The 18,351-nt window shown below is 39.1% G+C and overlaps 1 protein-coding gene across 1 annotated transcript in view; it reads right to left on the bottom strand.

The window, feature by feature from the left end:
- Positions 1 to 18,351, bottom strand: part of ksr2 (kinase suppressor of ras 2) — a 365,555-nt gene that overhangs the window by 87,434 nt on the left and 259,770 nt on the right. Inside the window, exon 10 of the mRNA XM_059986939.1 lies at positions 14,691 to 14,859. Within this exon, the coding sequence (XP_059842922.1) occupies positions 14,691 to 14,859 (169 nt within the window). The remainder of the gene's footprint in view (positions 1 to 14,690; positions 14,860 to 18,351) is intronic.

The following is an 18,351-nucleotide window of genomic DNA, read 5'->3' as shown; positions in this document are numbered from 1 at the left end:
GATTTAATAAATTTTCCTGGATACCCACAAATGAAATGACATGAAAACATATGATAGATAATCTCCTTTGAAGAAGTGTCATGTTAATGGACGGAGTCATAGAACAATACAACATCGATACAAGCATTCTGGCCCAACAAGTTCTTGCTAACCATGATGTCCACCCACCCAGACTCAATGTCCTGCTTTGGACTCATATTTAAGCCTTGTCCCTCTACATCCCTATCTAAATGCTCAAATTATACTACTGTACTTGCCTTAACCACTTCCTCCAGCAACTCGCTCAATGTAATCACCACCCTCTGCATGGAAAATGTTGGCCCTCTGGTCTGTTTGAAATCTTTCCCCTTTCACCCTAAATTCAATGATCTTTTCAGATGTTTATTATCACTGCCTTATGTGCTGGTTTGATCACATTTGGGTAAAATCAGTGGCAACTTGGGGCTATAGCCGTATTTCATTTAAAAGGGGGGAATTGCATCCAATTTTCACCTTGGATGGGAAGCAAGTACCTTAAGTGACTACCGTGTGGTCAAGATGGTGCCTAGGTACAGCACTCCTTCAGTCAATATCTTCTGGATAGACCATGAAGCCATATATTTCACTTCTTGTATGTCTTTTATATTTGTTTTTTTGGCTTGGTTGTGATTCTGGAACTGTTGGAGCCTGGGATTTGCTATTTGGTGATTGTTTGGGTGTTCCAGCACTCAACAGTCTTTGAGAGGATTCCAGGAAGCAGATGCAGTGTGGGTAAACCTCAAGGCAGGCAGGCCGCGGGAATGGCTGAAGGGCACGAGCCGATGCTTGTCTCCATTTTGCTGATTAAATCTTCCATTGTTAGCTGTTTAAAGTGACAAGATATTGAAACTTCAAGGTGAATGTGGAAGTTTGAAAATGGTTTGGGTGTTCCAGCATTCTGCAGTCATTCAGAGGATTCCGGGAAACAGATGCAGAGTGAGCGAACCTCAGGGTGGGCAGGCTGCAGGGTGGACTGTGAGCTGATGTTTGCCTCCATTGTGCGTCAATTAAAGCAACAAGGGAGATTGAAGCATCAAGGCGAGTGCAGAGGGTGAGTGCCAGCTGTCTGTCTTTTGAGCATTCTGTATTGGAGAGTGGAGAGCCTGCCACTGTGAGTAGGGAATGTTGCTCAGGTTTTCTGTGTTTTGGATGTGGACTTGGACTATAGACTTTTTTTTTCAATTTTACAGCTTTTTGTTTTTCACCCAATCTTTCTTGTATTTTTTTTTTGTGCAGGGGGGCATTTGGGGTTGATGTGCCTGTTCCATTTTTTTGTTTGTTTTTTGTGCAGGTTGTGGGGGGGGGGCGGTTTGGTTGATTGTACTGCTTTTCTTTCTTGGTTTCATGGCTACCCGGAAAAGAAGAATTCCAGAGTTGCATACTTTGATAATAAATAAACCTTAATAGTGAAAGACAATTACACATAGCATGAACCTACATTGATCTGCAGAGATACAGTATTGATGAATTTTTTTTTTATGACAGCAAGTTCTGGATATCGCTTGCCAGGTAAACATCTTGAGAGTTTGCATGCAGAGATCAGTCAATCCTACTACATTGCTCATTTGCTTTAAAGCTCCCAGATATCAGCATAACATTACAAACACTGCCCTCCTATAGGCAAAGCAATGTTTAAAATCTTACAACATACTTACTTAACATATTTTATTACTTTCTTTCCTTGCCAATTTTCTAATCAAAAAAAATTACACTTCTAATAAATTTTATCAATTCCTTTTGCATTGTGGAGTATTATTAATTAAGGTCCACACAAATGTACAGCTTTCTGAAACACTGATTTTTACTCAAATGATGTAAAAGCAAAAAGAATTAATTAATTCCAGATTCAGATTTAGTTCACAGTATTGTCTAACTATGATGAGCATCGAAATCACACTTTTGAAAATACCAGCAGATCACATTGTTCTTTTTTAAACTTATAAGCAGCGGTAGGAATGTCACCATTTACCACTCTTGATCAGACACTGGTAGAACCCATTCCAGAACTATTGTAACCAGTGTCATTCAATACAACAGAGGGCTTTATATGACCACTCTGAAAGTGAGAGGAGTTAAGGGGACCTTTTCTGGTTGGCTGTCAGTGACTGGTTGTGATCCACAGGGTGCGGTGTTACGACCGTTTCTTTTCACGTTATATATTACTGATTTAGATGACAGAATTGATAGCTTTGTGGCCAAGTATGGGGATGATAGGAAGATAGGTGGAGGGGCAGGTAGTGTTGAGGAAGCAGAAAGGCTGCAGAAGGTACTTAGACATTAGAAGAATGGGCAAAGATGGAATAACTTTGCCCATTCAGATGGAATAGGGTGTGGGGAAGTGTATGGTCATGCATTCTGGTAGAAGGAATAAAGGCATGGACTGTTTTCTAAATGGAGAAAATTCAGGACACAGAGGTGCAAAGTGACTTGGAAGTCCTCATGCAAGATTCCCTAAAGGATAACTTACAGGTTGAGTCTGTGGCGAGGAAGGCAAATGCAATATTAGCATTCATTTCAAGAGGACTAAAATATAAAATCAAGAATGTAATGCTGAGTGAGGCTTTATAAGACACTGGTGAGGCCTTATTCGAGTACTATGAGCAGTTTTTTGCTCCTTGTCTAAGAAAAGAAGTGCTGGTGTTGGAGAGGGTCCAGAGCAGGTTCATGAGCATTCAGAAGAAAAAGCAGGAATCTGATTGGAAACCTATCAAATACTGAAAGGCCTGCATGGAGTGGTTGGTGAGAGGACTTTTTCCATAGTGGAGGCGGGGGGGGGGGGGGGTGAGGACCAGAGGCACAGCCTCAGGATAGAGAAACATCCATTTAGAACAGATGAAGAGGAATTCGTTTGGTTAGTAGGTTGTGAATTTGTGGACTTCATTGTCATAGATGGGTGTAGTATATTTAGAGCAGAGGTTGATAGGTTCTTGATTAGTCAGCATGCAAAAGGTTATGGGGAGAAGGCAAGAGAATGGGGTTGAGAGGGATAATAAATCAGCCAGAATGGAATGGTGGAACAAACTCGACAGGCTGAATGGACGAACTTTGCTTCTATGTCTTATGGTCATATAGAAAGATGCCATTTTCTGAAGAACATTTAATAAATCAGTGAGGTTTTAATTGCAATTCTATAGTTTTACGGTCACATGACTGATAGCAGTATTTTTAAAATTCCAGTTTCACTTAACTAATTGCCTGATAGTATTTGAACTTTTGCCTCTGGATTATTGGAAAATAAATGTAACACATATGCTAATCTGCCAAACAAAGTAAACAAAACTTTATACTTTGAACTTTTTGATTAAACCATCCTTCCCATCATTATAGTATCAAGAACTTCAGTGCTACAATGGACCATTGGGCAGTAAAGTATACAGATCTAGTATGCACACATAATGATTTGTTTAAAAATGGAGTTACCTTGCGGTGGACTTGTGTGGCTGTGACTTTCAATCAAGTCACTGTTTGTGACTGTCCTCAACCGAATGCTGGAGAGTATACCTGATTTAGGAGAAAAGCAGAATTCTAAAACTGATTTATGATTATTATTTTCTTCACACAGATGTTGACTATCCTATTTTGAGGTATCAAACTGAAAATAACTGTCATTTCAAGATGTAACATAGCTACTGTAAAGCTCTTATATTGATCATATCCTGTTTCCTGTTGCCATAGAAACTATTTGCATCCTAGTAATGGCAGGCATTAGTTTTATAATTAAAAGTGATCCTTTAGGTCACTGAAAAAAGTTAAGTGGATAGCAACTTTCAAAGAGATAAAAACTAGAATACATTTCTAAACAGTGATGGGTTTATGCTTCTTTGAAGATGATGCTAAGAAAGCCAATTTGGTAGGCATTACTCAAAGGGACAACCATCAAAAATGATAACTTGACATTGAAAAATGTACTGAGAAGGAAAAAGCAGCAAGGTTTTTTTTAAATTGAAATTAATTTATTGGAAATAAATTATTCCACTACTTCAAATTGATCCCGATTCTTCAGCTGAACCATAACTCATCCTCTACAGATCCATTTGGGGATAGTACTTGGATACCAAACTTAGACAGCTGCCTTAGGAGCTCAATGGCATAACTTTGAAGCATTTGTCAATGAAGACCAAAAAATGGTCAATCAATGGAATGAATGAAGATCAGCAACCAACACTTCAAACTAAGAAATGAGGAAACAAGTTAAACATGTCTTTTCTGAGCAGGTTCTGTTATTTTTAAAGCTCAAAGAAAGTAAAACTTGTGTTATCCATTGAAGCACTGGAGGAAAGGACTGCAGACAAAAACTACAAGAGAAGGTTCACAGTAACAATCATACAAATCATTATATACTTATTCAATTTTTCAGGATCTGAGCATCTGTTGTGGTCGCATTATTGCCCATCCCGACTTGTTCTTGAGCTGAGTGGCTTGCAAAATGGTATTGGTGGATCTGAAATTATTGTGTGGTCAAATTTGGTCAGGATGGTAGGCAGCCCCACTATTACTACTACCATTCGTGCACAACATGGGCCTTTACAACAATCCAATAGTTTTATGTCACTATTACAAATAATATTTGGAAAAAAATTCCAGCTAATTTAACTTTAATTTTCACAGTAGCCGTAATGGAATGTACACTCAGGTCTCTGCATTGTTAGTGCTGTAAGTTAAACACTGTGCCAACACTGTCCTTAAAATATGACATTAATCTACTTGAAATGAGTCCCTGCATTGTAAGTCAAAACTGAATTAAAAGTTGGCTGTTTTTTCATTTTAACATGTTACCTGCAGCTGAGTTAGATAATATTAGATATGCTTTATTTGTCACACGTGCATCGAACATCAGAACATACAGTGAAAAGCCTCATTAGTGTCTGTGAGGTGCTAGTGTTAGCCTGCAAGTGTTGCCGCATTTCCAGCACCAACATAGCACTCCCACAACTTACTAACTTTAATCCATTTGCCATTGGAATGTTGAAGGAAACCGGAGCACCCGGGGGAAAAAAACACAGTCACAGAGAGAACATTCAAAAACTCCTTACAGACAGTGTCTGGCTTCAAACTCTCGTCAGTGATCACTGGTGCTGAAAATTAAATGCACTAACCACTATGCTATGGTGCTGCACTGGCTCAGCCGTAACTTCTTGAAGATAATGTGAAGTTTCACTTCAAAACTATCCCCATATTTCATCATTACCTTGATATCCAAAAACTTATGTTTTGATTGAACTTCAAGGCCTGTATTGTAGATGATTCCAAAAATCATGCCGCTTCTAGACTCTTCAGCCAAAGCAACTATCTCCATCATATTGGACCTTATAAGAAATTCTTAAATGTTAATTAGGTTACCTCTCACTCTTCTAAACCCTGGAGAATACAGACGCAGTGAGTGAAATCTCCCTTTATACAACAAGAAATGGTCCACCACCAAGTTTGTGTCAGATGCTAACTTGTCAAGATCACAGCTGCTAGATGCACTTCTGGCTATGTTTCCTTTGCTCTAATGCAATTGTATCTAGAGAGAACATTCTGCAACAACGCCGCATGTAGGAAAATGTTACCTAACGAAATTTGAGAAGCGTCAGTGCAAATTGAGGGGGAAGTACTGCAAAATGCAACTCTGAAACAAGAGGGTTAGAGCACCTGAGCACAAAAGTTGATAGCATTGTTTTTGAATGCTTGCGGTGCTCCCAGAGAGGTGTCAGGTGTATCTGTGTACCTGACAAGATAATGGCGCACATTATCAGCCAAATACAGTTGACAAAAGCATGCAAATTGGATAGGTTATTCTCGTAAATATCCTCCCAACCTCCAGTAGCTGACAAAAACTTTCAGCAGCACCAGTACTAGTTAACTTAATCATTAATAACTTCACATTGCATGCTGATTGATTTCTACTAACTGCTGGGATGACATAACAAGTTCAGTATGTCATAGAATTCATTAGAATTTCTGATCTCTGCACAGATAATGGGAAGTATAGTGGCAGACTTTAATGTACTCTGAAAAGCACCATACACTTGTACAATCCAAGCAACGGTTAATTGCTCCCTGAGCTAAGCACATTAATAGGCTTGAGTAGAGGGGATGCTACACTTGGTCAACAATCTCTGTTGGGATGAGCTGTGTGAAATGCTGAAGTCCTTTCCATCCTGAAGCAATGATGCTTGCAACATTTCACATTTACCATTCACTATTTGATGAGACAGATCACTGATGCTCTCAGTTCACAGAAAACTGACTAGATTCCCTTGCCTCTTACCGGACAGCAGCTTGTTGAATGTGAAGGAGGCTTTGCCGAGATTGCAACCATTCCCGTGGTCCCAGAGTTTAGGGTTCCACCGACTACGAATATGCTACTTCGTGCTGCAAGTCAGTTCTTCCTTGTACTGGACCCCAACGGGATTCCAGTCACTCGGTGTAAAGCAAATGCCCAAAAGGAGATAGCAGATGATAAAAGCCTTGCAATCGTGATGTCTTCAACCTACGTGCAACTCACATAAATCAACACAACATGCCAAAAGATGGCTTTCAGGTTTCCTGTGGGATGTTCAGAAAACATGTTTTGTGGCTTGGGTGTGCAGAATGTATACAATGAAATTCAAGTGGTAAGTGCAAAGTAGCAGACTAATGGCATGGCAATGTAATGCTTCCCCTGCCTGGGTTGTTCAGAGCAAGTGTCTTTTTCATAGAATGATTAATTAATCTCTTATTTATTCCCTCAGTATTGATCTTCTGTTTACCATTACAGTCCTAGTTCTGTTAAATTGTACTACTTTGGCAGTGAGCATGATCAGTGGGAAGTCAAAGACTTTGAATAGGAGGACAGATGACTTTTGAGACATCTTTCCCCAGCTTTGTATCTAAGGCCTTGCTCTTGCCTCCACATCTCAGCATGAATACCAGCAGTCCTACTAATTTACAAGGGATGAGTCAGGACAGCAGGCCTGTGCTCCATGGAGCCCCAGACACTTCTGACCAAGGGGCTCAGAAATCCTAATATCTGTTAAAAGACATAGCGATAACTGTTGTATCATGGTGGGAAATTCTTTTCACGTTGCTACCCATGGCCAAGACGGCAAAATTCTGAACGTGCATGGTTGCCATCTGAGTTGGCACAACCAGAAAAGACCTAACAGTGCTCCAAGCATTTGACTTTAGTCTTTGAAGGATGCACCTGCAAAAAAAGAATTACCAGGAAATGTTTGTTTTACTCCTGTCTGCAGCCCTAGTAATGACCACTCTGATGATGGTGAGAATTCCTACCTGCACAGGAGTAAGATTGTCTACCTGCACCTGCCTCTTGCTAACTGTATGCCACCTTGTCCTGCAAAAATTAGGCAAGTACGGATGCCGTATGTCACATTTAGATGTTGTGGCTGGGACACACAAATAGCTGCCTGTGCACTTAAGCTAATGGAAGATAGGTCAGACTCATTCCCAAGGCGATGACCTGAATCCTGAATGATAGAAATGGTTGACATGTGGGCAATGAACGTTTGATGGACTGAGACATACACATTAAGTTAATGTGAGATTCCGTTTCTTACCATTAATCCTATTTCCATCAGTATTTGAAATATGGACATAGTGAGCCTTACCTCAAATAATGATGTGTCGGGGAACATGAAGGACATAAAGAGCTTAGTAACATGGTGTCATGGCAACATTTCCCTCAAAGTCTGCAAAACAAAGGAGCTTCTGATTGATTTCAGGGGTGGTGGGTGTGCGGGAGCTTGCTCCTGCTGAGGTTGAGAGTTTTGAGATTTTCAAGTTCCGAGGGATAGATATCGCCTATTCTGACTATATAGATGCCTCGGCTAAGGAAGCTCACCAAGACCTCTGTCTCCTCAGGATACTAAAGGAATTTGGCATGTCCCCATCAACCATTACCAATGTTTATTGATGCACCACAGAAAGCATTCTATATGGATTTGTTACAATTTGGTGTGGCAACCACTCTGCCCATGACCAGAAGAAACTACAGAGATTTGTGGACATAGTTCAGCACATCATGGAAGCCAGTCTCCCTTCCATGCACGCTGTCTATACATCTTGCTGCCTCAGAAAAGCAGCTAGCATATATCAAAGATCCCATCCAGCCCTGACATTCTCTTCTGCCCTCTCCCATTGGGCTGAAGAAAAACAAAAGTCTGAAAGTAGAAACTACCGGGTCCAAGGACAGTTCCAGTGTTATAAGACAACTGACTGCTTCTCTAGAACAAGATGTACTCTTGACCTTGTAATCTACTTTATTATAATCTTGGACTTTATTCTTCAGCTGGACTGTACTTTCTCTGTAGCTGTTAAACCTTAATCTACAGTCTGACACTGTTTAACCTTGGTCTATTGTAATGCACCATGTAAAGAATTGATCTGTACGAACAGTGTACAAGCTGTACTTGAATACATGTAACAATAATAAACCAATTCAAATTCCAATTCCATCTAAAGGTGCACTTCTTAATGTTATTGTAAGGTAAAATGATCAAAGTAATTGATCATTTGTACCAATGAGTAAATATAATCCCAGGCAAAAAGGATCACAAATAGGGGAGTGGCTTTACTCTACTCAGTACAGACTAGACTTCGCAGCTTCCACTTTAAACATTACTCTCTAAATCATTAATGTTAATTAAATGTAAAGGTAAGATGCTTTATATCCATTAATACTCCTAGATGGGAATCATAAACTGAAACCAGATCCTCCATTCAAATGAAGACTTTAGTCGAATTATGAATCAATATATTGGCTAATATTTAGTTAAGTCATCACCAAACAACCGTGCAATCAAATTAAATTAATTAATGATGTAATAAAGAATAGAAAAAAATCTTTTGGATGTTAGATTTTGGAATCTTTTGGAATTTGAAAATCTTCTATAAATCAGAAACCCTCTGTGAGTTTTAAATGTGTGTTAAGAACTATCTGTCTAAAATTAAACATGTGTTATTGAAAATAAAATAACTGAGTTTAAACTACTTTGTTAGCAGGGAGAATCTCCTCCTTGTTAAGGAGAGGGAACCCAGCATGCAAAAAGCGGCTATGAGCTGCCAGACCTCACGGCAGAGACTAGACAGGGAAGTAAAACTAGTTCTTGAAGAGTAGGGTGATACAGCATAACCTCTGTATAGATATATAGCTGCCCATAGATACCTATATCGGATGGGGCTTAAAATGTCCTTTTGAGATTACGGCTTTGCTGACAGTGAATTCAATACGATCACATTACTGTTTTTATATGTGCATATTAATGGAAAGGCAAATATATTGTGATAGAAAGAGACATATAAAATCAATATTTCCTTTTGATTTTTTCCAATTGCAACTAATTGAACAATTTATATTGTGGTTGGCTATTTATTTCTTAATGTTATAGAAATTGTTCAACTTAATGAACCTGAAAGGTCAGAGAAGTAACTGAGACCTGGTGCACATAGTAGAACATGTCCCAAATGCAGAGGAAGTCTATTCATGAAGTCCTGCTAATTCTTTCTGTGTCACTTTGTTACTGAATTTGTATAACATCTTAAATTAATTCCCCTAATTAATGCATAAATTATTTTTGCAAATAAACTACACTTCTACCCAAATTATTTACTTTCCTGACCAGACTTCAGTTAATTTTTGCTTATGTTGCAATGTTTCACTTTTCTAGAACAAAACGAATCCATTATACCCCATACTGTCATTTAATGACAACAAGAGTGGGCTATGTATGGCTATCTATGTTGCAATTAAATAAAGGAGACTACGGAGCCATGAGGGAAGAGCTGGCCAAAGTTAAATGGGCGGATGCCCTGGCAGGAAAGACAGTAGATCAGCAGTGGCAGATATTCTTGGGCATAATACAAAAGATGCAAAAGCAGTTCATTCCAATGAGAAGGAAGGATTCAAAGAGGGGGAAGGGGCCACAGTGGTTGACAAAGGAAGTCAGAGATTGTATAGCATTAAAGAAAAAGAAGTATGACAGGGCTAAGATGAGTGGGAATACAGATGATTGGGAAAGTTTTAAGGAACAGCAGATCTTAACTAAAAAAGCAATACGGAGAGAAAAAAATCAGGTATGAGCTCAGTCTAGCCAGGAATATAAAAGGGGATAGCGAAAGCTTTTTTAGCTATGTGAAGAGAAAGAAGTTAGTTAAGAACAATGTTGGCTCCTTGAAGAATGAATTGGGAGAAATTGTTATGGGAAACAGGGAAATGGCAACAGAATTTAATGCGTACTTTACATCTGTCTTCACCAGGGAGGACATAAGCAATCTCCCAGATGTATGGATGGGCCAGGGTCATAAGATATCAGAGGAATTGAGACAGATTGACATTAGGAAAGAAACTGTGATGAGTAGACTGGTAGGACTGAAGGCTAATAAATCCCCGGGTCCAGATGGTCTGCATCCGAGGGTTCTAAAAGAGGTGGCTCAGGAAATTGCGGATGCATTGGTAATCATTTTCCAATGTTCCTTAGATTCAGGATCAGTTCCTGAAGATTGGAGAGTGGCTAATGTTATCCCACTTTTCAAGAAAGGAGGGAAGGAGAAAACGGAGAACTATCGCCCTGTTAGCCTAACGTCAGTCGTGGGGAAGATGCTTGAGTCCATTATTAAGGACAAAATAGTGGCACATCTTGATGGCAGAAATAGGATTAGGTCGAGCCAGCATGGATTTACCAAGGGCAAATCATGCTTGACTAATCTGTTGGAGTTTTTTGAGGGTGCAACAAGGATGTTAGACGAGGGTAAGCCAGTGGATGTTGTGTACCTAGATTTTCAGAAGGCATTCGATAAGGTGCCACATAGGAGATTGGTGAGTGAAATCAGAGCTCATGACATTGGGGGCAGGGTTTCAACATGGATAGAAAACTGGTTGGCAGATAGAAAGTAAAGAGTAGCAGTGAATGGGTGTTTCTTGGACTGGCTGGAGGTGACTAGTGGGGTACCACAGGGCTCTGTATTGGGACCACAGCTCTTTACGATTTATGTCAACGATTTAGATGAGGGCATTGAAAACTATATCAGCAAATTTGCTGACGATACTAAACTGGGTGGCAGTGTGACATGCGAAGAGGACGTTAGGAGAATACAGGGAGACTTGGATAGGCTGGGTGAGTGGGCAGATACTTGGCAGATGTCATTCAATGTGAATAAATGTGAAGTTATCCACTTTGGAAGCAGGAACAAGAGGGCACAGTATTGTCTGAACGGTGAAGAGTTAGGTAAGGGAGAAATGCAAAGAGACCTAGGAGTCCTAGTTCACCAGTCAATGAAGGTGAATGAGCAAGTGCAACAGGCAGTGAAGAGGGCAAATGGAATGTTGGCCTTTGTTACAAGGGGAATTGAGTACAAGAGCAAGGATGTCCTTTTGCACTTGTACAGGGCCCTGGTGAGACCACACCTGGAATATTGTGTACAGTTTTGCTCTCCAGGTTTAAGGAAGGACATTCTGGCAATTGAGGAAGTGCAGCGTAGATTCACTAGGTTGATTCCTGGGATGGCAGGGCTGTCTTACGCAGAGAGATTGGGCTTGTACACGCTGGAATTGAGGAGATTGAGAGGGGATCTGATTGAAACGTTTAAGATAATTAAAGGATTTGATAGCATTGAGGCAGGAAATATGTTCCAGATGTTGGGAGAGTCCAGTACCAGAGGGCATGGATTGAGAATAAGAGGTCAGTTATTTAAAACAGAGTTGAGTAAGAGCTTCTTCTCCCAGAGAGTTGTGGAGGTGTGGAATGCACTGCCTCGGAAGACGGTGGAGGCCAATTTTCTGGATGCTTTCAAGAAGGAGCTAGATAGATATCTGATGGATAGGGGAATCAAGGGATATGGGGACAAGGCAGTGACTGGGTATTGATAAGTGAATGATCAGCCATGATCTCAGAATGGCGGTGCAGACTCGAGGGGCCGAAAGGTCTACTTCTGCACCTATTGTCTATTGTCTATTGAATTCATTTTACTCATTTTTCCATATTCCTATATTGGATTAACAAACCTCTATTTCAGACTGAAGAATAGCAATTTCCTTTGCCATAACTGCCACTGGCAGGAAGGGCTAGTAACCCTTTGCAAGTATTTGCCTGTACTTTGCTTCCGAAAAGGCCAGACTGGACCCAGATACCCCATATAATCAATTCCATCCTGCCATTTACCCCAATACCTTTAAATACCTGTACTTAGCTTCTGAAAAGGCCAGCCTGGACCCAGGTACCCAACTAATTAATTCCATCCCACCATTTACCCCAATACCTTTAACTATCTGTAATTTGCTTCTGAAAAGGCCAGCCTGGACCCAGATACCCCAACTAATCAAATCCATCCTGCCATTTCAAGCAATACCTTTAAAACTTTGCTATTAACACATCTCTATCTACTCAATTCTAGGGAATAGAACCTTAGTTTGTGTAGTTTGAAAGCAAAAGAACACAAGAAATTCAGCCTCCAAGCGTGCTCCATCATTCAAGAGAATAAGGCCGATGTTGTCTGCTTCCATGTCTCCTTTCACAACTGATCTCATAGCTTCCAATTCCATGAGTCTTCAAAAGTTTGGCATTTGAGCCTGGAGTATTTTCAGCAATTCAACATTCATAACCCTTCAAAGAAACGTTTCTCATCTCAGGCTTCGATGACTAATCCCTAACATACACCATTTTGCCCCTTTGTTCTCTTTGTACCTAACCTATGCAGCCTCAACATCATTCTTAATACTCTGTGTCACACTTCTTCAAAGGTCAGCTCACCTCCTTAAGGTGCAGTGACTAGAGTTCAGTTTCGACATAACTTCTACTACTTTACATTCAAGTCCTCTAAATATAATGACCCACAACTCATTAACTTTGTGCAACATTTACAATACTTGTAACATATTCAAATTCAAAGAACATTTATTATCAAGGAATATATGTTATATGCCTTGAAATTTGACTGCTTACATGCAGCCACAAAGCAAGAAACTTGATTAACCCAGTTAAAAAAGAGGCCACCAACCACTGCGCAGAGAAAGAGAGAAGGATAAAAAAACACTTTGTGCAAACAACAGAAGCAAGCCAACAGCATCCCAAACTAGACTGAGTCTGAGATCTGCTCCCGGGGCAGCCGGGGTAGCCCCAGGCCAATGCCTCAGCCCCCAATTTTCACACCAGCGGGGCAGAAATGCATGGTAGACAGCTGAGTTCACAGCCTCGGCGCTGCAGAGAAAGGAATGGACATTTGTGGGGGTCCTTAATGGACAGGAATCCCCAAGTCTTTTTCCAGTTTACCTGATACTAATTCTAAATCAATTAATTAATATTTTAACATATCCTTTTATCAACTAAGTGGATGACTTCACATTTGCTTACTTTTAAATCTGCTGCAGTACTGTGCAATCAAACTATTAAACTTCCTTTGAAGCCTTGTGCTTTCATCTACTTTTGTCTACAGTGGAAGCAACAAAGTAGCTTTCTATCCATCACCCAAGTCACTTACAAATGTGATAAATAGTTGGTTTCACAGATCCGCACGGGAGGAGTCTACTGCACAAATGTCTTCTTCACGCCCTTATAAATGGCATCCATGAGCATTTTGCTGCCTATTTTTTTAGTCCAAAAAGATCCATCTGATTCTTCGTAAGTGAACAGTTGCTTTCAGATACACACTGGCTCTGTCCATGCATCTAAAAGTTTTCAGTTTTCAGTTACTGTAACCTATTTAGAGAATTTAACTTTCCTAAACAGCAGAGCAACATGGATAACTTTCCAATTCAAAAGAGCAACTTCTGAATAAAGTGAGTTTTAAATTAAGACATCTACCATTTCCTGATACCTTTAGAAGTCTGGGATAACACTTCTGTTTAAATTCCAGTTAGTCACCATTCCTGATTCAACATCAGCTTTTATTTTCAAATGGTGTGAATTGTTTTCCTCTTCCACTAACTGTATACATAATTCTCTAAAAGTCCACCATTTCCGCATTCTCATTTACAGCTTCAACAGATTTACAAGAGATTCTATCTGTCCTCTTTATCATAGAAAATACTGTTCACTACAAAATCTCAAATAATTTTCTTTCTGTTTTCCTGTTTACCATCTGCTCTGCGGTATATTGTTCCCTGTAGTTTTCAAAATCAATTCTAACATTTACGTTTCTGAATGTTTTTTGCATTAATAATATGGTGATTATCACTCACAGTAGAGTAACCCTTACTCATTTCATGTAAAGCTTGATGGCTCTTGTAGTCGAGAACTACTTTTCAAGGAGTGGAAGAATTAAGCTTAAACTATCCTGTCACTTTCCCTGACCTATGCTCCTAGAGGCCATGACTGTGGAGAGAAATGTTGAACTAACCCATTGTCCGAGAGCAAACACTGATGAATGCAGAAAAACTAAATTATTTTGTACTTCTAAACAGCTGGAGTAGCACAAAGATTGACATAAGGCTGCAGGGTTCACATGCCTCCAGAACAAAGTGAAATGTTCAACCAACAACTTTAATTTGCTGTGTCCACTCATAACTTTCAGCATCCAATTGAAGAACACACTGTGGCTGATTATCTATGTTGAGAAAACCAATTCACAAGTCTCTCAGGAAATTGTAATAGTTCTCCATCTATAATGGTTCCCCATCAGCTGAGAAAAGTCATAAAAATGACCATGATACTTTCTATGTATTTCAGCAGAATACGCGGAATACTGAAGAGTTGTACCTGGGAGGTTGAACTGTTTCTGCTGCCGGGTGCACTGTGGTGAAGGATGAAGGGGTGAAGGTGGTGTTGCACTGGGGGGTAGAGGAGGTGCCGGAGAGGATGGTGTTGAAGATGTTGTTGATGAAGGATTACTGCTTGAATCAGGCTGGTAAGGAACCGGTATATGATCCTGCAAATAAAGCAAGGAAAAACTTTATATTAACCAATGAACGGTAATATCGCATACCGTAGACAATGCACACAATTGGGAAATTTCCACTCACCAAATTAAACTTGGAGACTTTACTGCAGTTAATTATAAGGAATGGTTTTACATATATAATTTATACTCTATAATTATGCTCAATTGATGCCACTAATCTGGAGAAATAACCTTACAATCACAATCAGGTTTGTTATCACTGACATATGTTGTGAAACCTGTTACTTTTATGGCAGCAGCAGCGTGCAAGACATAAAGATTACTGTAAGTTGCAAAATAAATAAATAGTGGGAAAGGCGAATGATGAGGTGGTGTTCTTGGGTTGAAAGATCATTCAGAAATCTGATGGCGGAGGTGCATAAGCTGTACGTTGAGTGTGGGTCTTCAGGCTCCTGTACCCCTTTTCCTATTCAAGACTGTTTAATGTAACTCATTAGCACACAAGTGTAAAGGAGTGCAAATGATTGTGCCTCTGGATCTGATGCAGCATAAAAGACACAAATAAAAAAAAAACAAAATAAAACATAATAACTATAAATATAAAATCAATCCAATAAAATATAATTAACAGTAACTTGTGTGCATATATATAGACTGACTGTATGTACATAAAGTGGCATTAAGTGATGTGTACTATACGTAGTGGTGGTAGGGTTGATGGAGTAACCCTATTTTTCTTTGGAGATGGAGCACTAATTTTGATGATGTTTTCAGAGAATCTGTACATTAAAACCACTTTTCAGTGGTTCACACAAAGTGTCAACATCCATTCCATCATCATGGTGAGAGTAAGCATTCAGCACGGACTAGAAGGGCCGAGATGGCCTGTTTCCATGCTGTAATTGTTATATGGTTATGTCTTTCCTAGCTCTGGGTGACATAACAATATCAGTGGAGAGACGTGGGCAGCTGTCATTGATGGTGGTAAAGGGCAACAGACAATGCTCAGGGGAGTGAAAGCATCGTGTGGTACTTGGGGAGGAGCTCTAGCTGGCTGACCATGGTGGAGCAATCATAGATGTGGATTTAGCTTGTAGATGTCCAGATATCCCAGGCAAGCATATAAAAGTACATCAGACTGATTCCATGAGGTGCATTTACTATATTGCTGTGGGAGAGAGGAGGGGTAGGTGTGATACCCTCAGCTCTAAAACCCAAGTTATTATTTAATGCATGGTTGAACAAATGTAGTAATCTAATATGTTGACAATGTTACAATAGGTACTTTTGCCTATCACTTTTAACAAATGAAAGCAGGAATCAACCTGAATGAAACTACATTTTAAATATTAGTATATTATGGAACACAAGGGTAAATACCATCTTATTTTCTTATTGTTACAAAAACTATAAATCACTAAATAATTTACCATACATTTTCTTTCACCCAAATCAGCTGCTGAAAATATAAACTAATTTAGGGATACTAGTAATAGTAAATTAGTAACTGTTTTTTAAAAAAATTCCATTTTGAGTTAAATGCTGCTTCATCCCATTGTAAGACAAAACCAAATACCAATAATGTACATATTCCTATATTTATTGAGTTTATAGTTAATCACTTTACAGTTTAAGTGTTTCTTGTTTAATAATTTCAATGAATACAAAATTTTGTCAATTATTTCTGAATATTGTTATATTTTTCTGAATGCTAAAGAAATATACACAGGCAAAGGACATGAGTTTGCAGATAATCAAAATTGTTAATGATGTTTTCCAATCTGTAATATTGCATGTTGAAATTATTCTGATGGGAACCCCAGGGGCAGAGTCTAGCAAATGATGATGGAGAAGGGCTTTGGGAAGAAATTTATTCCCAGGAAATGACAAAATAGGGAAAGCAAAACAGCATGCAGCTAAGCACTAAGAAATCAATATATACAACCTTATATACAACCTTTGTGAATTCATATAGCTAACATATTCAAATTGTGTGTGAATTGAAATTAATTGAGAATCCTTTACATTTTTACTTACTTTCATCAATAGCTAGGAAAAGGAAATCTTTACACCAATTTATTTTGAGAAGTGAAATGGGGGAAGGCTTAACTACCAATATATACAAATTGGGTCAAATGGCCAGTTTCTTTGCTCCACATCCCGAACTTGGTGAACTAAGCTGGTGTCCTCACATGTATTTTTAGCAGGGACCAAGATTGAGAATCTTTTAATTCTTAAAATAAAATCATATTAGCTTGGAATACCTAATGTACGGTGCATATGCACAGGCAACAAAAATTATACAGCACAAGAGAAGGCTATTTGGTCCGCTGAACATGGCATAGCCCTCTGAAAGAGCTCTCCAATTTGTCTCGCACTTCTACTAAATGCTTTTTCAAAATGTGACCAATCCTTTCAGAAACTTAATATTTCTTTTGCTCCTGTCATTATTTCAGACAATCCATGTACTTTTTAGTCCATTTCCTTGTTTTCCCTTTGTAAGTTTAGCCATTTGCATCAACTGTTCTGTCCTCAATTATTGATGGTAGAAATAATCTCTCCCCATCAATCCAGCAAAATCCCTCATAATCTCAAGCACATATGGAAAATCACCAATTGCAACCTTTTTATCTAAAAAGGAACAGTCATAACTCATTCCTGATTGCAGTGCAGTAAGTCTTCTCTTCATTTTCCAATGCCTTGAGATGGGGACAAAGCTAACTAAACCCCAAACCCCATGGTTATGTTGAGCACCTTAAATAGAGATCAACATCAGGGCAGGATGCTATGGAGAGAAAATATGTGATCCACATGCACCATAGAATTGCACCTCACGACACTTCTAACAGCTTTTTTTATTCACAAGTTTCCATTAACATAAGAGATACCAGTGTCTGATTTTTCATTATACTTCCATTGCATTTTATTATAGCAATAAAGATGAATACAATTAAAGTCTGCTATTAGAGCTGTGAGTTTCCTCTTTAATAGATGGTGAAACAGATTAAAAGCTGAGTAAATTGTGAAACAGCATCACAGCGAGTAGAGAAGGTGCATCAGAAGCACAGCAACACAGCAACAGGATCCAGGTTGTTGGTGACATCTGGACGGTGTCTGCACACTCCTCCTGAGGCAGTGTGGGTTTCCCTTAGTGCTTCTGCTTCCTCCCACATCCCAAAGGTATGCTGTGTAGGAGGTTAATTAACTATTGTAAATTACTTCTAATGTAGGATGTATTGTAGGAGAATCAGAAGGGACTTAGTGGGAATATGGGAGAGGAAAAGACCACAGGGAAGTAAGTGGGAGACTTGGATTGCTCAGAGATCCAATATAGATTCAATGAGCCAAATTGTGTGAGAGAAATAAGAGGTGTATATGCAACTGAAAAGCAGCTTCTGAAAAATATTATTGCAAATTATTCACATATTATGTTTAACCAATCGGGTATTATATAAATATTATTCGAATTACAAAGCAAAATAAATTTGACTGTTCTTGGCAAAATTACCATGAAAATAG

The sequence above is a fragment of the Hypanus sabinus genome, chromosome 13 (assembly GCF_030144855.1).
Source record: "Hypanus sabinus isolate sHypSab1 chromosome 13, sHypSab1.hap1, whole genome shotgun sequence".
Classification (NCBI taxonomy): domain Eukaryota; kingdom Metazoa; phylum Chordata; class Chondrichthyes; order Myliobatiformes; family Dasyatidae; genus Hypanus; species Hypanus sabinus.
This window is presented reverse-complemented; position numbering and strand designations above follow the sequence as displayed.